This window comes from Pholcus phalangioides, unplaced genomic scaffold (genome assembly GCF_987345545.1).
Source record: "Pholcus phalangioides strain wild (caught in Gottingen) unplaced genomic scaffold, Ppha-v1.0 ptg000003l_1, whole genome shotgun sequence".
Lineage (NCBI taxonomy): Eukaryota > Metazoa > Arthropoda > Arachnida > Araneae > Pholcidae > Pholcus > Pholcus phalangioides.
In genome coordinates, this window is record NW_028301596.1 from 35,813,727 (window position 1) to 35,840,684 (window position 26,958).

The 26,958-nt window shown below is 35.3% G+C and overlaps 2 protein-coding genes across 3 annotated transcripts; both read right to left on the reverse strand.

The window, feature by feature from the left end:
- Window positions 1-1,732: 1,732 nt before the first annotated feature.
- On the reverse strand, window positions 1,733-17,413 carry LOC149088470 (uncharacterized). 2 transcript variants are annotated; one of them, XM_089253026.1, is made up of 5 exons: window positions 17,378-17,413; window positions 12,264-12,480; window positions 9,113-9,244; window positions 8,546-8,795; window positions 1,733-3,791 (listed from the first exon to the last, which is right to left on the reverse strand). In XM_089253026.1, exons 2-5 carry the CDS (start codon window positions 12,450-12,452, stop codon window positions 3,244-3,246), a joined length of 1,119 nt encoding a protein of 372 aa, XP_089109152.1. In that variant the 5' UTR covers window positions 12,453-12,480; window positions 17,378-17,413; the 3' UTR covers window positions 1,733-3,243. The 2 variants fall into 2 exon arrangements, with proteins under 2 accessions (XP_089109152.1, XP_089109145.1); XM_089253019.1 differs by lacking the exon at window positions 17,378-17,413 and adding an exon at window positions 13,919-13,976.
- Window positions 17,414-21,162: 3,749 nt separating this feature from the next.
- Window positions 21,163-26,484, reverse strand: LOC149088471 (uncharacterized). Its single transcript, XM_089247578.1, has 4 exons — window positions 26,180-26,484; window positions 23,533-23,664; window positions 21,801-22,047; window positions 21,163-21,695 (listed from the first exon to the last, which is right to left on the reverse strand). The coding sequence occupies exons 1-4, from the start codon at window positions 26,339-26,341 to the stop codon at window positions 21,322-21,324; spliced, it is 915 nt and encodes a 304-aa protein (XP_089103704.1). The 5' UTR covers window positions 26,342-26,484; the 3' UTR covers window positions 21,163-21,321.
- Between the last annotated feature and the right edge of the window lie 474 nt (window positions 26,485-26,958).

Sequence of the window (26,958 nt, forward strand, 5' to 3'; positions counted from 1 at the left end):
ATAGAAAGAAAAAGGTGACGGATATTAAAGTCATTCTTGCGAAACATAAATGCGCGAAGTTAGGAATTTCAGATGCGTCATTCATTTTGCAAGGGGATATGTATAGTTACTAAAATAAAAAAAATAACTTTTTATACGGACAACCTGTCATCAAAAACCCGGTTAGATAGTAGTTGCCCTGTCTCTCCCGAGATGACAACAAAAAATCATTTCCACGTTTTTAAATGCAAATTTCTCAGAGATATTTGAATTCAAAAATCGGAGGGAAGTTGCGGGGGAAAAGCATCAAAAACTAACGGACAACAATTCTTTACCAACTTTTCTTTGATTCTGAATTCAAATATTTCTGCCAATATTGCAAGAGGGGCGTGGGGGGGGGGTCGATTTGATTTCTTAAGGTAGCAATCATGATTTATGAAACTTTATATTTGAGGGAAAAGCAATATCTTAGAATTAATGAAAAATTCATATTCAGTGAAGAAAATAATTTGAGAATTAATAAAAAAAAATTCTTATTTAATAAAAAATAATAATTTGAGAATCAATTTGTGAACAATTCAATTCATGCAATGAAAAGATAATTATAGATTTAATGAAAATTAATATTTGATAAGGAAATAATATTCAAGAATTGATTAAAATCAATACTCAATGGAAAAAACAATTTCAGAATTAATATTTAATAAATGATAAGGAAATAATTTCCGAATTAAAGGAGATTCATATCCAATGAAAAAAATTATTTCTGAATTAAAGAAATTCATATCCAATGGAAAAAATAATAATTCACAAATTAATGAAATGTTATATTCAATGAAGATATAATTTAAGTATCAATGAAAATTCATATTCGATGAAAAAATGATCTTAGAATAAATGAAATTCTTTAATAACGTAGAGAACCCTGTTCGAATGAAAGCCCTGGGCCCCATTTGAATCTTAACGGGCCACCCGTTAAGACGCTACAGCGGAAAACTCAGGCCTTAAGGCTGAAACACACTGCACTGACGTGATTATCACGTCACGTCAGAGACGTCGTGAATTCTGATTCGTGGAAATTAACGACGTCTCTCATGTGATGTGTCAGTATAGTGTGTTTCGGCCTTTAGACCAGGTTAATAATCTTTTAGGCTTCCTCCACGGAGATTCCGAGGGTGGCGGCGGGGGGTGGGGGGTGCACACAGGCTAATTTAAAGTTTCAGAGAAAAGCACAGAGAATCTCTCCACAGAAATTGTTCGAGTTTTTAACCTTCAAAAAGCGTTCAGATCTATAGAAATAGATTTAAACAGCATTATAGAACTTTTTTTCAGTATTTTAACTTTTATTACAATTTTTTATTTGGGGGAGTGCTGCATGGGCTGCAAATCCTTCCCCCCCCCCCCCCCACCCCGTATGTCTTTCATGGTGGAGGGGAAGAAGCATCAGAATTTGGCAAACACCTTAGGTGGGGCAGGATGAAAAAAGGTTTTGAGCCAAGCCACTGCTCTAGAAACTTACAATAAAATCAAAATACAACTTGTGCACATGATGAATAATTTATTAACATGAAAAATTACAACAGGTACTTGAGCAAATCATCTCCACAAAGAAAAAAAATCACAAAATAACATTTAGTAAAAAAAAATTGATGTAAAAATTATCACATGAATATATATGATCGCCGAAGAAGTTGGTTATGTTGTTGGCGAAGAACATGGATGTCTGGCGCCATTGGCGTACGTAAACGGGGGGGGGGAGTTCTAACCCCCCCCCCCTGAGCAAGATTATAGTGTTATTTTGCAGGAAAAATTTTAAACCCCCCCCCCTCGAGAAAATTCTGCGTACGCCTACGTCTGGCGCAAATCTAACCTCCATGCATAGCTATCGTCATGTCTACGAATCGCTTTTATCTGATTCAGATAACTTTAGCTTGGATCGATTTTATCAAGCTACCTGTAGCTCAATGTTTATCGCCCTAGTCTAGTAACTGTTTGGCCTACCTAGGTTCGAGTACTGGTGAGTTGGCTGGGCACAAGAAGCATAAAAATTGTGTATTTCGATCAAATTAGCTTTCTTGTGCATAAGATTACCATACTGTGACATAAATGGCCAACTTATCATATGAAATTGAATAAAAAAATTTGCATTCAATCCCGTTAACACACTATGAAAACATTTTTAGCCCTTTGACAGGCATAGCTGAAATCACCGAACTCCCCGTAAAATGTCATTTTTTATGACGTAGGCTTTCTTCAGATTTCCAACAGGAACAAAGTAAACGGGGTAGGAGAATGTTTTTCATCAAGAAATTGGCTTTAAAACGTATCTGGGCTTCACATTGTTAAAATAAATGGCTTTCAAGAAGGCGATATATCTCGTTAGTACCGGTGAGACAATCACACACTCATGTCAGACACGAGAGTATTTCGGCCGTAAAGGATGAACAGCGTATACTTACGAAAATTGACAAGTTTAAGAATAATGACTTGTTTTTTTTTTCTATACATGATCATGTAATTTCACGCAACATGAATATGACTATGTTACGGTAAATGTGATAAATCGGTTACCAATCATTATGCATAACCTACCAATCGTCTTGGTACGACTAATAAAATTTTTTGACGGTGAATATGCATAATACCCAAGATGATACCCAATACTGGAAACATTTTCACTTTTACCGAAGATTATACATGATAATCAAGTTTCGTTGTTAACTATGATAAATACTTGGAATTTATCGCTTCTACCTGTGATTATGCATAATGCCCTAGTGTAATTGTGGAATTTCATAAATATGAAAAATATTCCAAATGAGTCTGTGATGAATATAGTCGGACCCCGATATAATGATGAAATGCATGTAGGAAATATCATCATATGGTACGATTTATCACGTTTACCAACGACGTGACGCTTGGGTATAATGCATAATCACCGGTAAGAGTTTTTAATTTAGGACAATTTATCAAGCTTACCAAAAAATTAAAAAAGGTCATTGTGCATAATCACAGATAAACGCGATAAATTTCAAATATTTATCAAATTTACCACCGACACTTGATTGTTATACATAATCTCCGGTAAAAGTGATGTTTTTAGTATTATCAAATTTACCAGCAACGCTTGGATATTATGCATAATCGCCGGTAAATATGATTAAATTAGGGAAATTTATCGAACTTACCAAAATGCTCGGTGATTATGCATAATAACTGATTGAATTTGCATAATAACCGAATTTATCACGCTTACCGTAACTACATGAAACGAAGGGAACGAAGTAAGCTTTCGAGAACGGGCCACTTCGACAACGCGGGAAGTCCATGATCACTATTCGTACGACCGGATATAGACCCGGCCCGTGATCCGAGTAAAAATCGATTCTGCGCGATGTTGTTATTGTTATTATTATTATTGTCATTATTATAGTTGTTGGGGGCAGTCGTAGGGAACCGATATTTTCTGTTGCCGCTGACGAGTCCGATGTTCGGTCGAACAAATATCGGGTTACGATGATTGTGATGCTGTTGTTGTTGTTGATCATGATGATGTGGCGTTGGAACCTGGAATTGTTTGTTTGGTTTGGACAGATGGTTCTCGATGTCGATTGGATAAGACGGTTTGTTGTTGTTGTTGTTGTTATTGATGTTGATGTCGTTATCTGATCCACCGCCGTCAGGAAAACGCTTGTTGTCGCTCTTGTAAGGAGATGGTCGAATGGCCACATCAGCACATCCTCGGAATGTCTCTTGTGGCCCGCATCCTAAACGACCCGAACCATCTTCACACATGCCCCAATTGTTTCCTGAAAGAGAATGAAATCAATGGAGGTGATCTGCGAGTCATTAACTTTGTGAAGAAAAGTGATTCGATCAGCAACTTGGATTCTATTGAATGATTACGCCTTAACTAACTTTTTATGGTCCAGTATACCTCCCAAGAAATTGACAAAATACGTACTGTGCATTTAATTAATTATCAAACGCTATTATAGTTATTTTTCTAAATTATTATATGAACTTTTATTTCACTATAACACTTCGAATCACTGAAAATTACATTATTTATGGAGATATATATCCATGATATTGCATTATATTGCCGTAATATTGTACAAATATAGAAAATATTTCTACGATTACGTGAATAAAAAATAGACTGTGGAAACTATAAATGTTGTAACCAGGGTACGGATGTTGATGACGTTTGCATTTTTTAATACTTTTCCAATTTTAAGGCATTTTTTCTGGTTTTCGGGGCACATTTTTAGGATATTTTTCCATTTCGGAAATTTTTTAAAAATAGAAAGTGCTTTTAAACAAAAAGAAATGCCTTACTTTCTCACTTAAACTTATATCTTCCTTTATAGATGACAAACAATGTGAATAGGATGAATTTAGTATTCAATGAAAATTCAAAGAGATGGCCACACTTAACCAAACAATAAATGAAAATTAATTCAAGAAATTTTCTGATCCTATATGGAATGTTGAACGAGAGGAATTTTCATTTTATAAAAGGGAACTGGTATAGCACTTGCGTGTACTACAGAGAGAATTTTGAAGTCTGCAAATTCATGTTGTTTTTGGTTCGTAAGAATGCTGCATGCAGTAAGAGTTCGTAAGATTTAATTTGCCTCGAGAATATTGAACTTATGACGTACATAAGATCAAACTTCAGCATTATGATCCCCCGCCCTCCCACCCACTCTTGAAGAAAAGTATGAAACATATTGATACTATCGTTAAAGACAGTGGGGTAGGCCAGTTCGCTACCATGAAATCTAATTATGAGAATGAATGCGATTTTCAATAGATATTATAAGAATTTTTTTTTCTTTTACCTCTAGTCAATATAATGACTCAGTCTAATGTTTAGTTAAATTAACTAGAATTAATTAATTAGAATTATTAATGTCTAGTTTCTAAAGAAATTTGTTATTTTGATTAACATTTTTTGTCATTTTTGGAAATTTTTCTTTTAGTTTTTATGCGTTTTTCCGAATTTTTAGAGTATTTTTTGGGGGCGATTTTTTTTTATGGTCCTTTTTCAGGATTTTTTACGTCAAAAACAACATCAGGGGGTTGGTTATAACGTATTAAAAATATAAATTCACAGTCGACTTTAAAATTATCAGATACACCTTCTACAGTCGAATCCCGTTTTAAAGAATACCGTTATAGCGAAAATCTCGTTGTAACTTTCACTTTTCTAATCCTCAAATAGGTGTGTATAGGAACAATTCAAAGACCTCGAATTCCTTTATAACGAAACTTCATTTTAACGAAATGCTTTTTCCGGTCTCTTGGAGTTCATTATAACGAGATTCGACTGTCCTACACTATTGTCGAAACTCAAATATAAGCAGCAAAATCTGAGTATATGATGTGTTTTGGAAAATTTATTCATTATGAAAAGGTAATACTGTACCTTAAAGATTTTTCGTCATGTGAATTTGTATTTATTCGATCATTTGAGTCACACCACGGTCATTTTCTGCACTCGGGGGGTAATTAGACTGGGACCTACAATTTATTGCCGATTACGAACCGCAGCCGAGAGGTTGATGCGCTAACGACTCGGTGTGGGACTCCCTGCGGTAGCAATCTTTTTCTGTAGTCATGTTACCGTTTCTGTTGTACCCCTGTGTTAGGAAAGTTTCTGACAAGGACCAACCGGGTATGTATGTATGTACCGGGTAAGTATGTTTCTCTGAAATATTTTGAGGATGGTGGAGCGCGGCTGAACCACTTGCCGTAGAAACGATCTTTCGCCGATTTTGGATTAGAGGACTCAATGCAATTTTTTGGCAATATCTGTCTTTGTAACAGCTTTCACGTTGATTTCTTTCAAAATATTTTTTTCCATCTACTTTGTTGATATCGACAAGAGTAAAGCAGGTGAAAAATAGTTGGCTAAAATAAGAGTTCGATCGACACTCGACTTGGAAATAGGCTATCAATATAGCCTAATGTATCATAACATTTCTGAAATAACCAGTTAATCCAATCATAATGCACAAAGATTGAATTACGCTGTTAACGTATCTTCAATTCGTTGTCATCCCCGCCTATAATAGAACCCTCCTTCCCGGCACGTGTTCGCAAAACACTGTATGTTGATAATGACAAATTATATTGAACCTCTACCTACTCCGTCTTCCCAGATTTTCTCTTAAGACACGTAGAAAGTCCGAATTAAAGTTAACTTTTGATTACAATGAACTCGGAGGCGACTGGAAGACAATTTCCAGAAAGGAAAACGAAGTTCATAGACTGTGCCTAATGAACAAAATTTTCGGTCAATAGAGATTCGTTATAATGGAGTGTGAACGCACATTCATGCCTAAAGATTAACATTTGTACGTTTTTAAAAATGGTCCTGATAAAATATCCTACGGGTAATTCGACGATTCCGATTTTCCGGCACACCCGTGGTCCCGCAGTGCCGGTTAGTCGGAAGTCTACTGTATCATATGAATAAATTGTAAACAATTTCTTAAAAATTACATTTACTGTATTGTAACAATATCTCCAATGAAGGAATTAACAAGTAGTCAAAACAAGATATTTTTTCACTTGTCATTTCATAAATAATTAATTCATAATTGATTAGTCTTTCTTTTTTGTGTGTGAGAAGTTATATTTATTGAAAATTTTTAAATTAAAAATTTTATTTTAAAAATTTAAATTTTTTTTGTTGTGTAAATTTTATTGATAATTTTCATTAAAAAAAATTTCAAAACCATAGTTTTGCTTTCGCAAAAAAATATCCATTACTTTAACTAAATTTACAAAACTCGTCGACATTATCTACAACCACCCATGCACTACATATGAGTCAGCTATTAACCATTAAAATATTTATTTAAACTTAAAATGTATGAATATGAATAACACGCTTCTTCATCGTCAAAACTAAAAAGCCTTTTAATAATTTTCTTTCGGTTTTTTTTTTCCTTTTTCTCGTTAAAACGAGATTTCAAGAGGCTCGTCTCTCCGAACAAAGAATGGGTTCTCGTTCATTTGAAGATCCGCGAAAGCTAATTCCATGGTCTAAGGCTCATTACAGCCCATCATTTTTCTTCACAGCCTCTGAGCCTTTACACAAACGTCTTCACGGATTTAACAAAGTATGCAGAGAGACAGAGAGAGAGAGAGAGTTAGCAGGGCGGTATATTACACCTTGAAGGTTCTTAAAGCTCCTCCCGATATTAAGATTGATGAGAAAAGTTCTTACGAAAAGAGAAGGTTAACACTTGAGAAAATGCCTCGGTTTTAAAACGGGACTTTGGTTGATGGCGGTAGAAAATAATAGAAGTCGCTTCTTTTTTTTAAGAATCTGGCTTCATTAAGAGTCTTTTCATAATTTTCGGAAATGCTCGAACGGATCAGGGATGATTTGAATAATTCCAGAGATTGAAAATTCTGCATATTTCACAATTAAATACGCTAAAAAACGCATTTGTAAAAAGTTCGAAAAATCTATCTACTTAATTTGCTTATACATACTGTATATATTATGCTTCGTTTAACCCTCTGTTATAGTTGAAAAGTCTTTGAAAATTAATTATCGAAAAAATTCATTAATTATAATTATTTATCTAAACTTTAAAGATGGAAAAATCTCGACAAATTTTATAAACTATGATTCATACCTCATTTTAAGTTATGATTTAAATTAAGGATGATCAACCTTTAGGAGAGTGTTAGCCGCTACATTGAGTTTGAAAACGTGTCGCGGGATATTTAAGTGATCTATAAGTATGCCACGGATCACCTAAGTGATAAAGAAATGTGTCACGGTTCACCTAAGTGATGTGTAAAATAACCGCTTAGTTCATTTTTACAAAATTGGGTTTGTGGTTGTGGGCCACAGAAAATGACTTCGAGGGCCACATTCGGTCTATGGAAAGCGGGTTGAACATATGTGATTTAAAATATGACGAATTTAAAATCACGATTTGTATCTTACGATTTTTATACATTCATTTAAATTATTATTTCATCATGATGTATGTATAGTTACTATCAAAATATTACTGTTTATGTGATTTTATAGGTATTAACTAAATTATTTTTATTATAATTTTGGTCGCTATAATGATAATATTAATTTATTGAGTACATTTTAATAGTATTATTAATTATGTATTACTAAATTAATTAAATATTAATTTACTAATTTTGATCAGTAAGCTAAATCATTATTTTATTATAAAATAGTTATCCAAGGTTTAATAAGTATATGATAGACTATAGTACATAAACACTTATTCATTATGACTAAAATTACGATGAATTTCAAGTTATGATTTCTAACTTATTTTAAGTAATGATTTTAGTTAAATCTCTAAAAATATGATGAAATTTAAATTTCGATTTATATCTTATGGTTTAAATTATGATTCATAATTGTTCAAAAATCATTATTTATCATGACCGTGTTATTATTATATATATTTTGCTCTCTCTATTCATAACAAACTTCTATTTAGAGTAATTTCGTTTCTCGTAATTTTTTTGAATGCTTCCTGCATCAACAATGTAAAGAACTCACCGGCAACATAGGTCCATTGCAAAACGCACTGGGTGCAGGTCAGGCCCTTGGGCAACCTCAGGAATAACGTAACCTCACCCCTTTCGTCTTGGCTCAAGTAGTACCTCGTCCCTTTTCCGTCTTTGCTCCTTAAAATATGCGCGTCCAAACAACTTTGTGTGGCTTCCACTTCAGGATTGTTGTTCGGACACAAACGGAATTCGAAGTATCCCCGGTGATTTGTGGTAACGTCTACTGTGGCACGAATGACCTGCAAAAAAAAGCAACAAGAATGAAAAATTATAGCAAAAAAACTCCACTACTTTTAATCTCTTATTAGTGAACGATGATACTCGTAAGACATGATAAATGATGGTGATAGAGAGATAGTGATGTAAATAGATGACATTTCATCACGGATGAATTACTCCTAAATACAAAACTCTTTAACTTTAAAATAATTATTACGAAATTATTTCAATAAAAATGTGTAAATAAAATTATACAATTCAACTTAATGAGTCATCGGTTCTATATGAATCAATTATTTTGGCATAAAAGAGAAAATAACGTATAATTATATCTTACTTGACCAGAAACGTATATCCTAGATAATATTCCTTTACCATACGGACCACCAGCTTCGTTGTCTCGAGGATGTGGCATGTCCCACGGATCACCGCAAATGCCACATTTGCCACCATTTTTACCCCACTGGATCTAATACAGGGAACGAAATTTTTCCATTAGAATATCGTATTTCTTGGCCACCGCGGCACTCACTGTAGTTTTCTGAGTTTCTTGCATAGCATGAAAATTCAAGCATTTGCAATTTTCACTTTAAAATATGGTAGCAACAGTGTAACATGAAACAGACATAACTCTGACGACATAAATACGTTAGGTCCACGCACTATACACACACACAGCACTGCATGTACCACGTCATCCCTCAGAGGAATGTGTACGAGCCGCATGTACGGTTAAGTAGCAGTAATTTGCTAGTATAAAATCCGCATATGCAGATTTCACTACTTTGAGAAAAGATTTCCATCGTATAGTCCGCAGCAACGTATAAAAATCGCATATGAAAATATTAAGGAATACTAGGGGTTGTTTGTCACATTTTTGTAGGGAAAATAAAATTTAAAATAATTTAAGAAATTATTATTTTAAAATTATAGCCACCATCTCGAGGAAATTTATCATAAACATTTCGATGCAATATCAAATAACAATTGATTAAATATCATTTCAACTTCAGAATTAGTTCCAAGTATTCCAAAAACATATTCTGACAAGTGCTTGTTTTTAAAACAAAGGAAACAGTTATTTGTGAAAATTAAATTTTTGTCCTGAGGACCGACTGAGGTGGATGCACTTTTTTCAGGGTCTTACTGAGTCTATAGACTACCATTAGCTTCCGTGTTCGATGCTGCTCCGTACGAAAATCCCGAGAAGTTTCTGTATCCTGAGGAGCTTCAGAGAAATATATCTATGCGTCACTTACGTTAATATTAAATTAACTATCATTTACAGTCCAACTATCTAATTACTGTTAAATACTAAAGTATTATTTATCTACTTAATTAATATAATTAATTCCAAATGAATTTATTTTTCGTTCGAATTTAAAGTTGGGTATTTTTTTTTTTGCATTGAGTTTTAAAACATCAAAAGTTTTTCTATTTAAAATTTAAATTTATTCCTCAGAAGAGCAATTTGAATTAGTTCTCCACATTTAACTCGCAAATGAATTTTTAAGGATTTATTTTTTCACATTGCAGCGCACACGTTCTTGCGTTGCTTACTCTGAGAAATGTAGTAGAATAATTCAAATTATGAAAATCTGAAACTCCTAATATTCCTGATTTGCAAAAACGAAAGATATTACTCGTCTGTTCTTCACATTTTTTTCCATCCCGTACCCCTAGCGAAAAAAAAAAAAAACTATTTATCTTCCTGCAACCCCTTGAATATTGTGTTTTCTATTATTTGTAAAATTTAGTGATTTTTTGTAATTAATTAATTTTAAAAAATTCTTAAATCTTTTTTCAATTCCTCTTTTGGCCCATTGTTAAAAGTTAGTTTTGCCTTTTTGTTTTTAAAAAAATTAATTCAAGCACTAAACTGAAATTTAATTAGTCAAAGCTTGTTAAAACGAGTTATATCGAAAACTGACGTCATATTAGGTGTTGGTTATATCGAAAGAAAAACGTATATGATACTTGCTATATGTAAAAACTTGGGATTTATCCTACTGGGTCGTTGTAATAGAATGGTCATTATAACGAGCATCAAGTGAACTACTTTTCAACACTTTTTTAAAATTTGAAAGAAAAAGATTCAATGAATGGAACAATTGAAAAGATTCAGTTGTTCAAATGAAATTGCATAGGTTTTTTTTAGCACTTGATAATTTTTTTAACGTTTTTCCGGAGTCGTACTCACGACGTTATCAAATTTACGCGCACATCATGCTAATAATACGAGGTACAAATGCAAAAAAACCGCAAAATATTTTGGGTGAAAAAAAAAACTTTTGTGCACCGTGAATTTCACATGACACATTCTTGCAAAAAAAAGCTAAAAAATAAAGTGTCGCAATGTCAGTATGATTTATATTATTTTTCATAGAATTGAAAACTTCAATTGAATTGAATTGAATTGAATTGAATTGAATTGAAGAAAAATTTGAAGAAGAATTTCTGAAAAATTAGCCATTACAATCCTCCCCCACCCACATTTCGCTTCCTCCAAAAGGTTTTGCTGCACCCCCAGTTAATTAAGAACCACTGATCTAAAAATACATTTTTTCAACTGATCATTTGTAAATTCTGGTACTGAATTAACTGAAATGGATTCATATTCACATTTTCTATATTAACGAATTATATAATGATGATAATAATAATGTTTCTGCAAGATATACAAAAAAAACAAAATTTGTGAGAGAGAAGGTGCTTATTATTATTATTATTTTTTTTTTTTTTTTTTGAATCGAAGCAAAACCTTCTATAACAGAAAGCCTCCACACGAAACTTCGACGTCACTGAAGTCGTCCATTTCACCTGTAGCAATAGATATAGCAGTCCGACGTGTGCGAAATCTTTACCTGTTTTTTCAGTATATCCAATGACTAAAATGGTGAAATGGGCGACTTTAATGACGTCAAAGTTTCGCGCGGAGGCTCTCTGCTATAGAAGGTGTTGATCGAACCCGGGTCCCTCGTTGCCGGACGAGTGCTCTCACCACTAAGCTACAGGAGGAGGCAGAGCGCTTCTTCTTTAGATAGTATATTGATATGATATCACCTCTGTAGCTTAGTGGTGAGAGCGCTCGTCCGGTAACGAGAGACCCGGCCCGGTAGTATGTCAGATACTTTTTTTTCCTAAAAAAGTTTTCCATCCAGTTTTCCGTATATCTTGAATAAACAAGTCGACAGCGACATCACGTCATAATGATGCTTCTACATGCTAAATTCGAAAAATACTAGTCTATTACTACTTTTGACTAGCAGTACATGTACATTAGTATATCAAATTTTTAACCAAAGGGTATTTATATCAAAATGATTCCATAAAAAATTAAAACTTCAATTATATCCGTTCATTAATAATATTGTCCGTGGTATAATGGCCCGAATAATATGTTTCGGTATCTTCCCATAGAACTTCCGTTTTTGTGAATTTATTTCTAAATGAAAACAGAATTGAAAATAAAGGAAAGTGACTGTTACCTGTACTCCACCACAGTAGAGGGCGTTGTCGTTGAAGTTCTTTTTGGTCGGGAATCCAACCCTCCACATGCTGGACCTAGACGGAGGCTCCAAAAGACGCGCGTGGGCTGAGACTTTACCGGTGAAAAAGGCCATGTGCACTAGAAGAATGATGATGATGCTGCTGATGCAGATGTCCACACTCACCATTATATCTTCGGCCTGTCTCCAACAAATCCTATCGCAACAGAAAACGAGGAAATTATTATTCAAATGCTTACATCAATAATTAATCATTCCCGTGCATAATCTCAACACTAAACATTTCACAACCAATACTTACTTGGCATTCACTGAAATTCGAACCGATACTAATGTGCAGACTATTTGGTACCTACTAGACCACACATGTACCTCATAAACATTCCTCTAAAGTCTAAAGAATTTGAAATGAATTGGTTGCAAGCCGGAAAATGCTGTGTATGTTATTTACCCTTTGAGATGGAAAGATGATTTCTTTGGGAAATATGTGTTATGTATTCTGGAAGTTTTGCCATCCATCTTCTGAATCCGGAAACCGAAATAAATCGGTAGATTAGGCCTGCACCTACTATGCGTAAAAGTTAAATGTTTTTAGCCTGACTTGCTCGATCTGGATAGATTTTTTTCTGTGGGAGACTGCCTTGCATTCGCACCTCGAAGTTAAAAAACAACAGAAAACAAACTTCAGCTGATTACTATTGCGCCGCCTGTATAGGTGACCACACGGCTGTTAGGGAGGCTGTATACGAATGAAAAAACTTCTTAGACGAAACTACCTCCCTCTGATACAGGTCGAAATAAGTGGCATTCATTGGTAGGAAGTGTATATTTCATATCGTTATATCGAAAATTAAATTTTGTTCTCAAATTAGTTTGAAACTAAATTTAATTTTTCAAAATCTTAAAAATTTTTCTTTTGAAGATTTTTTTTCTGCGTAAAAGGTGTTTCATTAATTTTTATTAAATTATGTAATTTTTAAAAATTGAAAAAAATACCTTTTTAAAATTTTTAAATATATATATATAGTAAAATCTCTCTTAACGGGCACCCTTTAGATGCGGTCTCTCCTCTTTTACAGCCCCTATACTGTATAATAAAAGTATGCATTTCCCCTCTCTTTTACGGACAAATTTTTTTTGTCCGCAAAAAAGTGATTTTACTGTGTATTAAATTATTTTATTTTACAGTGCAGACTTTCCGGTAAAATATAAAATTAAATAACAATTTAGATTTTTTAGCAATTTGAAGAATTGTGAAGATAGTCACAAGAGGAACGTAAATTTTTAGAATTTCTAATTTTATCATATTTTTTTTTTAATTTTTGTCACTAAGTTTTAAATATTTTTAAATATTTCTATTGAAGATTTTATTTCCCAAAATAAATAATGCGTTAATTTTATTTAATTAGTTTCAAAAATTTTAAAGAAAAATGAATTTTATTGAAAATTTTGAACATAATAAACAAGTTTTAAAAATTCAAAACACCGAAAAAATTGAATATAAAGATTTAGTTTCGATATGCGTGTTAAATCATGTTTTCTAGAGAAAATTAAAATGAAAGTACCCCTTTTTCTTTTCAATTTAACAAATTCTACAGCTAAAATTCAATTTTAAAAATTGTTAAAATACTCACAACGTAATGGGGAAACGGTAAGAGGATCTCGCACGAGTTGGATCTCGAGAACGATGTGTATAATGTAGAAGGTACACAACGCAAACGCATTTTATATACACATGCATAACATACATCGAACCCAACATGCGAGAAGAAGAACAATATGTCTGTCAGAATATGACTCTTATTTCTGACCGCAATAAAATACGGTTATTTGGATACTTTTTCATGGAAGAAGGGCAATATCTTTCTGGTCCACGTATCGGAATCAGACAAGGAAAGGTCTTTGATCCTGTTCAACCTTGACAGGAACCCTTTCTTACCTGACTCATATATCTGAAACTCAAACATAAAGTGGAAAGAAAATTTCACTTTTTTTGTTCTTGGGAATGAGAACCTATTAGTCATTCCGGGGACCCCCTTCCTGACCCAAACCGAATCGGTTTTTCCTGAGACACTTATTCCGTGAGTTTTTTGTTGGTTTTCTTTCGGGTACGAGGCGTTGAGATATGTTCGATTTACGCCTAAAATAAATGAGCGGGATGGATGCCATGAAACGCATACCGCCCGTGCCGCCTATTTCCGTTCACACGGTATGGAATCAGGGCCCCCAGAGAAACCATGAATCATCCCGTAAAATGTATGTAACTGTTACGCGAGATGGTTTCTTGTCTTTTCTTACCTCTCTTTCTCTTTGTGGTAAAAGGTGATGACTGTTAAGTAAATAGGATAACGAAGTTTTTTCTAAATGAATGTTTTACATAATAATGGAAGTTCTCAAAGCGTGTTAAACTTTCCATGAATATTTCAGTGTAAAAGAAAATCGCTTTCGTTGGAAACTGAAACATTTCAATGGAAGTTATGGACTCGGACTGGTTCATATTTGCTCTATCTACATCACGGGTGCGCAACGTTTTCAGTCCGAGGGTTAGATATGGGGTATTTCTACAGCATTCAGGCCAGCTACTTATGTATATTATGGTAAATGCGATAAATCGGTGATTATGCATAACCGCTAACCGTCTCGGTAAGTTTGATAAATTTCACTACATTTATCATTTTCACCGGTGATTATGCGTAATACCAAGTGCCGTTGGTAAATTTGAAAATCATATAAAAAGAAATTCTCTCTTACACCGGTGAATAATACCTGTGGTACTTAATCTCCATAATCCAAATTTGTAAATACTTGAAATTTATCACTTTTTACCGGTGATAATGCATAATAGCCTAACGCAATATTTCACAAATTGCGGTTGTGTGTGAAAACACTGCGGACCCCATGGCGTCCTTGAATACGCTGAAAGGTGTCCGCGTGATCATATTCATTCACTTCTATTACAATGAATGACACATATTGCGCTGTGAAATTCACTTTATTCATTTTTTCATGGCATGCAAATTATAAAAAAAAATCATTTCGCATTTTATTCGAGGTTGGCGTCTAAATTGACCTTCTGACGCAACAAGTGTCCACGGATACTTATTATGGAGTGGGAGTTCCCAGGAATCAGAATTCACGTCTCTGACGTGACCACGTATCGACAGTGATACGTGGCGGCTTAAACGAAACTGTCTAAATTACATCCAGTTTTTTTATTTTATTAAGCGAGGGGATAAGGTGGTAAGTACAATTTGTTAACTGGACAAAATATTATGAGACATTAAAAATTACTAAAATATCAACATATATTAAAATACATATCATTGTCCAGCTCGTTTAGATGCATTAAAACGAAGTAGTTAAGAATTTCACTCACAGATAGCGCTGTAAAACTTGCAAAAAAAACACACACACACACACACACACACACCTCGACATAGCACATGAAATGAAAAGCAAACGGTGCTTTATCACGATTTCTCTTGCGTAAAACTTATTAGCCCTTAACCTTTTAATTTTTAGCCTTTTCGGCGGCTTAAGTGAGGTGCACCCGGGCGGCAGGTTGTAAGGTGTGGCAGCGCAGACATTAGACTTCAAATGTTTTTGAATTTCGCACTGTAAAAATTGTTGTTGAGTCGGAGAAGTGAGGAAAATTGAGGAAATAGACAGGCCCGTCATTTAGGGGGGAGCCCCCCCCCCTGGTTTTCCCCTGTGTACGTCTCTGATCCCACCAATATGCGTTATTATTCAGAGGGGCAGAGTTGATGACGAGATTTTGCTGACGGGGGGGTGGGGAGGGGGGTCAAAAATGGCTAAAAATTTGCTTACGTAATACTTGAACGGCCCCAAACACCTGTGAAATAATTTCCTTAATAAAAATCAACTCATTACATATCATCTTTAAAAGATAAGTGCAGGTAATCATGGCTCACCAATAAATGCTGTTTCAGTAAGCCTATTAAGTTATTAAGAACGGTAAAATATTGCTGGACCAAAAAAGGCAGAAAAAATTTGCTTTTTAAAAGAACGGGACGTATGGTAATGGAAATTTTACACGCTGAAGTGGTGCAAGGCTTTCTTTAGGGAAAAAAAACCAAATTTATCTCACGGTTCTCTACACTGGAGCACTGTTAGCCTCCCGCCAGGCATGTCTTCAGGGGCAACACATAAGGCTTCACACCCGGGCGGCATTTGGACATGATTCAGATTTTGCCATTCTACAAATTTCCCATTTGCAACCAAAGGCAACAAAGGCCATAACAAAGTATTATTTTCATTTAACCGTTATACAGGGTGGTCATAAAATGTCTTCGCCGGTACATGGTACATGAGATCCCAAGCGCCCGCAAAAATCAACGAATACGAATCAAATTCGAGATGTAGGTGTTTCTATCGATGTATGTGCTCAAGAATGAAGCGAAAAATAAAACCTTATCTCTCGTGGTTACGGTTACAGCAACAAGATTTCGAAAATTCCAAACGGTAGTACTCACTTTTAGGCACGGAAAAGTGATTGGCGTAGTGAAAAACCATAAACGGCGTTGAAACCTGAAGCCCCGTGAACGCCGGCGCTAGATGCAGACAAAAGAACCGTGGAAACAACCAATACAGATCACATTTCTGCCGCAGGAAGTTCCCCTCCGAGTGGTTAGCGCACCAACCCTCTTGGTGAGATCTACTTTCTTCGTCTGCGTCCTGCGCCGGCGTTTATGGTGTTACGGGTCCCGTTCCAACGCTATTCATGATTTTCCATCACTTAAATTACTTAGCAATGCATAAAAGTGAGTGTTGCTATTTCAATTTTCTCGAAATTTTGTTGCTGTAACCTAACCGCGAGAGCTAATGTTTTTCTTTTCATTCTCGAGCACCTACACCGAAACACCTATACCTCGAATTTCATTCGCATTCGTGGATATTTGCGGCAAAGCTATTTTATGTGACCACCCTGTTGAATAATATATTTGAAATACAATTTCCACATCATTTTGAGTAATTCAATGCTTCTCGGACCAATAAGTTCTGCCAGTTTCGGTAATCTCGGATCGATAGATTTATTTTGAAGCCCCAGCTTTATCCGAATGAAAAAGACTTACCTTACATCGGTGTTATCCGGACTCCATCCAGTTACATTTTGGCACTTGATTCTCACATCCTTCACTTATTATTAATAATATAAAAAAAGAACGTCCCAAGATGGCAATCTCGAACTTATATAGGTGCAGGTCGTTGAGGAAGACGTCGGATTCGTGCCGAGCAAGTGCTCATAAGTGTTGAACTGAAGTACACCATAAATTACAATAATCCATGCATCACTTATTACAAGATCGCGTAGGAGAAATGAGTATAAAACCCATCAAATGAAAAGGGGGGAAAATATATAAATTCCAGACGAAAAAAAAATAAAATAAAACGCCCATCGTTCTAGAAACGTCGACCGGATAAAATGGATCGTAAATTTTTTCCGACATAGAAAAAAAAAACTGTGTTCGATTTTTATATACTTTCAGCCAGAATCTTCGAAATATGGCTCGATTTGTCTGAAGTAGGAAAAAATATATATATAAAGATGACCAAATATAAGGAAATGTCTTGAGAAGTGGTCGGTCGTGCCGAGTTCCGACCGGAAACTAACAATGGAATTGTCCTCTTGTCCCACGGTTATGAGAATTCCACATATATATAAACGCGAGCATCTTCTATATTATTTTTTATTAGTATCGGGGCCCATTATTTTGGAGCTCTATATGTTCGTGCGATGACGAAAGGTCACTATTGTTCTGCCCTCTTGCGATATGTGATGCATTTATATACTATATATATGTGTGTGTGTAATATATATTATATCATGATTTTTTTTTTTCTGAAAAGTTTTCTATGATTGTTTTTCTTGTCTCTACTTTTCTAGGTCTTCAAAAATTCTTGCCCTCACAAAATATACGCGTGTAGAGCTGTCACAGTTTGTTAATGTAATACAGCAGTTGATACCAATCGTTTTTGCGATAATATATCGGTGTTTTTTTGGGGTATATTTCAAGTGGCGCGAAACTTAATTAAAAATTTCAGAGGTTCTTAAAGCGCTGTGAAATATTCCAAAGGCTCCGTGAATATGCTCCAAAATAAACATAAAGTCAGAAAATATTATCTACACTTTTTGACCATAGATGCCTCTAGTGAAAACCGAAACTAATTTATATTTATGCCGTTGCTAGTTGATGCGAAGTACCGAGCACTGAGCTCTCGTCTCCGTCTTGGTTTCTCTACTTAGGAACAGATATTGATCGATCAATGGCAAAATGGTTGCTTAAAAACAACCATCGGTGATTTCTTTATTTTTTATTGTATAAAACCCTTATGAATAAAATATTCTTACTACCACAAACAATACAATATTAGTATACCGATTTACATTGTCCGCAGTTTCCAGGGATTGAAACATCTTTTACCACATCAGATTACATATACCTTCAAAAATAAATCTCGCGAAAATTGCATATATTCTCAATATCTACAATATTAAACAATTCAATTTCACTAAAGTGTCCCACTTTGCCTCAAATTGGTATTACCAATGTTCTACAACATACTTCCATTTAGAGAAAAAGAAAATATTCTTCTCGTTTTAATTTCAAACTCCGAGAAAAGAAAACAACCCTACCGAAAACCGTAATTGGTGAAACGGGGTTCCAATGGATAGTTATAATCCATCAAACCCCCCTTCATCATGACTCTGCCAATTCCTGTGCAGTAGTGCGCTTTGCAATGATAGTTAGATTCTAATAAGGTGGGTGAAGACGTAGGTTCACCTGAAACCCAAGGGTTTTTTTTTTGTTTTTTTTTTCTTTCAAAAGTTTTCAAATCTTCATAGACCTGGCAACACAGGTCGAGGCATGCGTAGAAAATTTTTTGGTCTTTGTAATCGTGTTTTGTGTCTACTGTCGTATGATGAAATCTCCGCAAGATGTGGAAATTCAGAATCATTCAATTTATCAAATAAGTTCTTTGCCAGTTTCTTTGCCTATGACGTTACATCAGCCACTCCGGAATCAAGTCTGATATTAACGTTTCTAACGTACCAAGGTAGTCCGGTGTATCTCTCCAGAGCGATGATATTCATTTTCTTCGAGAACCAGGCAGGCGCAGCATACAGAAGAATCGGTCTAATTGCCATCTTATACAGAATCATTTTATTTCGAATTGAAAGACTTGAGTGTCTGTGGCTTAGTTTGTTGAGTTTAACTTTTTGAATGTACAAATACAAAATTAAAAAAAAAAATAGATCTACCGATATTTGACTGCATTGAATTTCACTTTAATTGAGTGGAATAATATTAAGTTTTTGATCAAAATGATAGCTCACATCATTAATTATGTAAAAAAAATAAATGATAAACATATTGTAAAAATATGAATCAATTTAAAAACTAACATTTTAAATCACCAGCAGATGACGCTAGTAAGGATATTTTTTTGACAATTGCATTAATCCAAACTATTGGAGATAATACTGTCAAATAGTCTATACTTAGTAATTTGGCCTTCCTCACATACACACACATCATCATCATCATCAAGTCACTTTACTTATGAAGTCATTCCTTATTCGGTCCCCACAAAAGGAAAAGACTGCCGTTTGGATTCGGCAACAAATTGTAAGTCCCGGTCTAATTAGTCCTCGTGTGCAGAAAATGACGGTGGTACGACAAAAATGATCAAATTTATTTCACATCTTACTCATAGAAATTAATTGAAAAGCCTGTAATTTTTTTTAATAGTTATGAATATTTATATTGCGTCTGTTTTCATTATCTTCGTTTTTTAAAATATTGAAGTTTTGTATTATCGGATGTCGTTATCGTGATTTCTTCCACAGATTTTACGAGTAACCAATAATATACGGGGAAAAAAATACCAGATTTTTTTTTTTTTCACTTCTTGTATCAATCGAGATCAACCTTGTACAGGGTGCATAGGAAAGTCCCCTCTATCCTGGAATGACTGGTGACCGTTGATCCTAGAAGCATGCTTCCACTTGGGGAAAAAGTATCCAAATAACGTGTAGACCTCAGATACGTCATTCATATTGCAAGGGAAAAATAGCTATTAAAATAAAATAAACTCAAATCAGAAATTAGTTGCCCTGTCTCTCCTGAGTCCAACAAAAAAATCCATGTTTTTAAGCGCAATATTCACTAAGATATTTGAATTCGAAAATCTGAAAATGAGGGAAAGAACTGTATAAACTAACGGAAAAGTTCATTATGCTATGCTGAACTTTTACTCATTCTCAGAGATTTCCGAGTTCAAGTGTCTAAGCAAATAAACTTAGAAACATGGATTGGGCACTAATGGGCTCAGAAGAGAAGGGCAATCAATTTCTAATTGGGTTTTTTTAGGACAGGGTGACCAAATGAGAATTTTTTTTTAATTTTTCATAGCTGTACAACCCCTTAAAACATGAATGACCCATCAGAGGTCTTACACGTTATTTGGATACTTTTTCCCAAATGGAAGTATGCTTCTAGGATCAACAGGTCGCGAGTTGTTCCAGGATAAAGGGACTTTACCATGCACCCTGTATATAGTTTAATCATTATTGCAGGCTGCTTGAGTGCAATCGGTTGGACTCCCCTGCTCTAGAATGTGTCTATTCATTAGAGCAAATCTGCTCTGCGAGTTTTGTACGAACGAAAATGCATTTTTTGCACCTCTAAATCAAACTTTAAATTTAAAAATATATCATAGAATACAATTTATAAATACTGTATTAGATGGCATTATTATATAGAAAATCTGTATAGAAATATATTGCAAATTAACAATTTTATAAGAATCGTTCTATAAGAGGAAACTACACAAGAGAAATATAAAAATCCAGATATTGATGACGTCAATTTAATGAATACATGATGAAACTACCTTAAAAGCATGAAATAAAAACCCGTATGTCGAGAGAATATTTTTATCCTTCCTTCCCGTTTGGGTATTCCGTGAAGGAAGTTATAAAAAAAATAGGATTAACGTTTCCGAAACAATTTCGTCAACAAACGCATAAATCAGGTGGGCAATGCCCCATGGCGCAATTCGTTTTGCACCAGAAATCCAGTCCAGGTAATCGACTCGATGGCGATGCCCTGCAATTCTTCGGTCTGCCGTCTTTGGCAGTTGTTGTTGTTGTACGGATAGTTGTTGTTGGTATCGTTCTGATCTTGCTCGGAGTGGTGTTCTTAATTGCCCTTGTGGTCTTCCTCCTCTTGTATGTGGTGCTTGTGGTGACGGGAACTGGCGGCTTGGTTGAAATATCGCCAGTATCACCTTGATCCTGAATGGCGATATCGGCGCATGCTCTGAATGTCTCCTGCGGACCGCATCCGAGTCCACCGCGGCCATCGGCACATCGTCCCCAGTTGTTAGCTGAAAAACATTATCCTTCATTAAGCGTACTCTGAAATTACATGTCATGTATTAATTGATTGATGCATGTTGATAATGGGATAATAGTCGTGACGTCTCTCTTACCCCCTGAGTACTGCCACTGGAATACGCACTGGCTGCAGGTGACGTCTATCGGTAGTTTCAGAGTCGTGTTGACGAATCCTAGGTAGTTCCTTTTTATTTCTAGTCTGTCGGATCCGTCTACCAAATACAGTGGATGCTGATCCAGGCATTCTTGCGAAACGACTGTTTTAGGATTGTTGTGAGGACATAGCTTGAACTTGAAGTATCCCAGGTGATTGGCTGTTACTTCGATGGAAACTTTTATGTTCTGAAAGACAAGTTTCAGTTCCATAATGAGTGTAATGACGTATACAAACACAAAGGCCACAACAGGCAAATTGCCCAGCGAGGTGGCTGAAAAAAAGATGACCATAAAAAATATGGATGCCAAATATAACCAAAATACAGCAACCCAATATAAAAGCATATATTACCAAGAAATACTAATTAATAATATATAATACACGGTTCATACAAAAGATTACGTTTGTCATATCTAAGTATCGATAACTTCTCCATTTATCCCACTATGTCTGTCTTACTTCTTTTTAAACGTATCAATTGTTAGAATTCACTACACCCAGAGGTAAGCTATTCCATTTACTAACAACCCTATTAAAACTCCCTGCGACACCGCAACTTGGAATTGTCCCTTACTAAACGATACTGGTGTCCCCTTGTCAAAGCAATCGATTCGCGGTGTATTAATAACGCATGGGGTCCATCCTATCCATCCCATTGAAATTTTTAAACACTTCGATCATATCCCGACATCTGCGTCTTCCAATGTACACATATTCAAGAAATCAAGTCTATCTTCATAGCTCAAGCCTTGTCTGTCGACAAGAGCACGCGTGGTTCTCTCTGCACCTCCTCAACCAAATCTATGTCTCTTTGCAGCGATGGTCTCCAAAACCTTACGGCATACTCAAGTCCAAGATGAACTAAGCCTCGAAAAAGCGGAAGAATGACTTTAAGAGAACGTGAAGAGACCTTTTTAGGAATGAAACCGAACATTCTATACGCTTTCTTGACCACTGCTGAACAATGTCCAGAAAACCTAAGCCGCTCGTCTATGACAAGTCCCAAATCAGTGACCCTAGTTGCATCCGGGATAGTAATACCATTCAACTCGTAAGTGGTTTGTTCGAACCAAAATGAGTGACCATGCACTAATCAGCACAAAAGTTCATGCTCCATTCATTAGCCCATGCCGCAATTATATTGAAGTTCGTCTGCAGCCTCTCTACATCGCTTGGAGTCCCCATTAGCTTCACGTCATCAGCGAATATGCTAACAATCCCGTGGTTTTCCTCATCTAGTTTATCGATAAAAAGTGGAAAAACGTATGGAGCTACTTCCTTGGGGAACTTCACTCTTTATACCTGTATAATCGGAAAATTCCACAGCCACCATAACCCGTTTTAACCTATCTCTCAAACACGATTCTAGCCAATTCAACAAGTGCCCCCAATCTCAATCTCATGTAAACGCTTCAAGAGTTTACCATGTTGAACCTGATCAAATGCCTTCTGAAAATCAAGAACACCATCGGAATTTTCGCCTCTTCCCAAAGTCTTAGTCACGTGATCATAGGGCCTAGACCAGTGTGTATCTCTATGGGCGAATTCGTTAAGACAGTCTCGTCTGTTACACAACCATCATCTTACAAATCGGTTATAGCGGAGCTACCAGATAGTGAATCTAAAAAATGCCTAATTATTCGATTGATCATTGATTAAAAAAGCCTTACTTGTCCTCTAATGTATTTCCTAACAATGATTCCTTTAGCGTACTTTCCACCAGCTTCGTTAGGTCTGGGTTGAGGGGCATTGTATGGATCACCACATACTCCGCAACGCCCTCCGTTGGTGCTCCACTGGACCTTTGAACATAAGAAATACACATGTATGTAATTAAAATTATTTGTATCTAGTCTTACGTTTAAGAGTGAAATCTTTATAATAATATGGAAGTTTTGCGAGTATGAAAAATAATAATTTGAGTAAGTAATTTTTCTAGCTACGTTGAAACTAATTACGAGTGTTTTCCACTATTAGGAATATCATTTCTCTCTGAAGAAGAAAAATTTTTTTCAGAAAATCGTAAAGTTTTATCTCCTTTGAAGAATGGCTTTCAATGGCTATATTTAGTACAAAAATCAACAGAATTGTAGTTAACGTATTTGCCAGCGTATATGACACGCGAAATTTTCAGAAAAGCAAGATGTCACGTGCTTTTCACACGGGTATAATACAGCAATTCTATGTAGGGGTGACCTTGGCCACAAATTACTAGCGAACAGTTGATCATAGGAGCTTACTTTCATTTAAAAAATGGATCCGAATAACGTGTTGATTACACGTTATTCATATTTCAAGGGATTGCAAAGTTATTAAAATGAAAAAAAAAAGTAACTTTTTATTTGTTCATCCTGTCCTCAAAAACCCAATAGGGGAAAGTTATTGCCTCCTGTCGGTCTCGAGGCCGACGAAAACAAATTGTGCTTTTTAAGTGCAATGATATTGAATTCGAATCATCACTTATAATGCGCTTAGAATTCGAAAAATCGCTGAAAAGAAGGGAAAGAACAGCATAATAAGAGTTTGTCCGTTAGCTCACGCAGTTCTGCCCCAACTTCTCTCAAATTTTTGAATTCAAATATCTCAATGTTTTGTGCAGAAGAAAAGTGCAAACATATATTTTCTATATAGTTTTAAAATCTATCCCATCAATGTCTATTCCTTTCGGACACTTTATATACTACACAATGGGGCCATATGTGTAATTTTTTTGTAAAAAAATATTTTTACGTTTCTATGCAAGTGAATACTATGTTCAGTGAATACCATCAGGATATATTATTTCACTGCAAATGTGATTTTCGGTTTTCCAAAACAGCCAAGTTGCAGTATGTGAAGACCCATGATGGGCCCTCATATAAATACTAAATATTAGGAACTTGAAAATTCATCGAAATAACGTTGACATTTGCATCGTGGCTGCCAAATAATTTCATGAAATTTCATATATGTGTAAAGGTGAACTTGCATTATTGGCAAGGAAAAAAATTTTAAAAACGGAGTGTGTTTGATTTTTTTTGTACATCTACGTGTCGAGCATATGATGGAAAAAGATACACGCCCTGTTTTAAATTTTTACATTTCTCGGAAATGTCGGGCAACAGATTTGTCAAGCCTTGGATCAGAGCTGATCGAGTTAGTAAGCTAATTAAAGCTGAGATATCCTTTCTAGGGAGAAATGGAAGCCATATACACAATTAATTTCAGGTGTAAATGGTTCTACAAAGGTTTCGATAGTTAGCTGATGTGAAGATAAATCCAGGAAAGAAAATTCAGCTGGCTTTGCGGGGAACTGAATCAACGTTCTCTCACTTGCCGGGTGAGCGCCCTAGACTATAATAGCTCTACCAATTTAATTCCTTCATCAGGACAACCTCAATTAATGTGATATCATTGAAGGAAATCTCAAATCACGCTGATTTTCGGACATAAATTTTTATTCAGACCCATAAAATTTGACTGGATTAATGCGTTTTTTGATAAAGGAATATGTCTAAAATTTACCATTTCATAACTCGGCCAGTTGTGGTCGTAAAAGAGTGATTTTTCTTATATGGAAGAGTAGATAAACTTCACCCAAGAACATCAAGAAATAACCAACTAATAGGCAAATATACAAAAAATACAAAACTCCTCATGCATTTCGACACACAGTAGGTGTCTTCAGAGGAAAAATATTCAATCATTAATCACGCCGACCGAGGATCCCACTTGGGTTAGATCATCTTGTCAAATCTTAACTCTCGATTGCTCAGAAAAAAAAACCGTATATTCCCTTTGACGTACTTTTTTTTCCGCTGAGCATCCGAGAGTTAAGAGTTGATATCCAACCCAAGTGGGATCCTCGGTCAGCGTGATTAGGGGGTTCAGTATTTTTTCCCTGTAGACGATACTCGCTGTGTGTCGAAATGCATTAAGAGTTTTGTATTTTTCCATTTATTTGCCTTATTCGTTGATGATTTCATGGTATAATTTTTCTTTCTTACATCCTTCATGTCAGTTCATGGAAATTATTTCACTAAATATGATTATAGGACCAAACACCGCATAAAAAAAATAATTCCTTAACATTTTATTTTTTAAAAAATGGCTCCTTGAATGATGAAGGACAACAACCTGGGAAAAATCTTCCCAATTTTGAAAGTTCACTTTAGTTAGAAATTTTTGATTGTACAACGATAAAATAGAAACAACTAACAACATAACCCCAATACTAATAATAAACCAACTAACCCCATACTTACAATAATATTGATATCGTGAAATTATTTACGGTCTCGAATTATATATGCATAAAAATAATTTGAATACACTTACCCCGGTGCCACCGCAAAATAATTCATGGTCATTGTAATTTGGCAGCGTATGGAAACCGTACCTCCACATCGATGACCTGGACGGTGGTTCTACTAACCTACCGTGTCCAGACACGGCAACGACGATGGTCAGCATCGAAAATACCAAACTTCCCAAACGCATTTTTCTTCGTTGGTCCCTGAAAACGAATCTAACACCGTGTCTCCTGAAACGAAGTGTCGAAAATATGTGATTGTCCTCGGCTTTTTACAAACCTTACTTACCTGTTGAAGTATTTAAATGAATAATGTGTGGCAACGCGCATCAGAGAGAGAGAGGGAAGATGAATTCCTCTTATCATCTTCCAGTTGTAATCCTTTCGATAACGAAAACTTTTCAAAAATATCTCAATCAACTTATCTATGACGCATTCGACAGATCCTGAAAACTAATGACGGATTTCTCTTTTGTCAGGATTACTACGGATGTTTACACGTGTGGGAGGAGAGAAATGTGGCTTGAAAACACCCTCTCCCCCTTTCAGTAAATACCATCTATAGGCACCGCACCCCACCCTCTTAAGATGGGGACTAGTCTAGGAGGTTTCAGCCTAACCCCCCTAGGTGTACTTTTATTTGCTTACTTCGATGCGATACGGTAACATTCCATCGGATAACTCCATAAAAAATGGCTTCTTGTGAATAAAGGAATTCCAGGTGTCCAAAGAAGACGTTTTCAGACTTACAAAAAACTAAATAGCATACTATCATAGGCACCGGCCATTATTCAAACAGTTTCAT

What these genes read in the sequence shown, in the direction of transcription:
- LOC149088470 (XM_089253026.1), bottom strand. Translation starts at nt 12,452, where the DNA reads ATGGTGAGTGTGGACATCTGCATCAGCAGCATCATCATCATTCTTCTA. An exon ending in GGATATACGTTTCTGGTCAA is followed by an intron (nt 8,796 to 9,112) that starts GTAAGATATAAT and finishes TTTTTTTTGCAG; the next exon opens with GTCATTCGTGCCACAGTAGA. An exon ending in GCAATGGACCTATGTTGCCG is followed by an intron (nt 3,792 to 8,545) that starts GTGAGTTCTTTA and finishes ATTCTCTTTCAG; the next exon opens with GAAACAATTGGGGCATGTGT.
- LOC149088471 (XM_089247578.1), bottom strand. Translation starts at nt 26,341, where the DNA reads ATGCGTTTGGGAAGTTTGGTATTTTCGATGCTGACCATCGTCGTTGCC. An exon ending in GGAAATACATTAGAGGACAA is followed by an intron (nt 22,048 to 23,532) that starts GTAAGGCTTTTT and finishes CTTGTCTTTCAG; the next exon opens with AACATAAAAGTTTCCATCGA. An exon ending in CCAGTGGCAGTACTCAGGGG is followed by an intron (nt 21,696 to 21,800) that starts GTAAGAGAGACG and finishes AATGTTTTTCAG; the next exon opens with CTAACAACTGGGGACGATGT.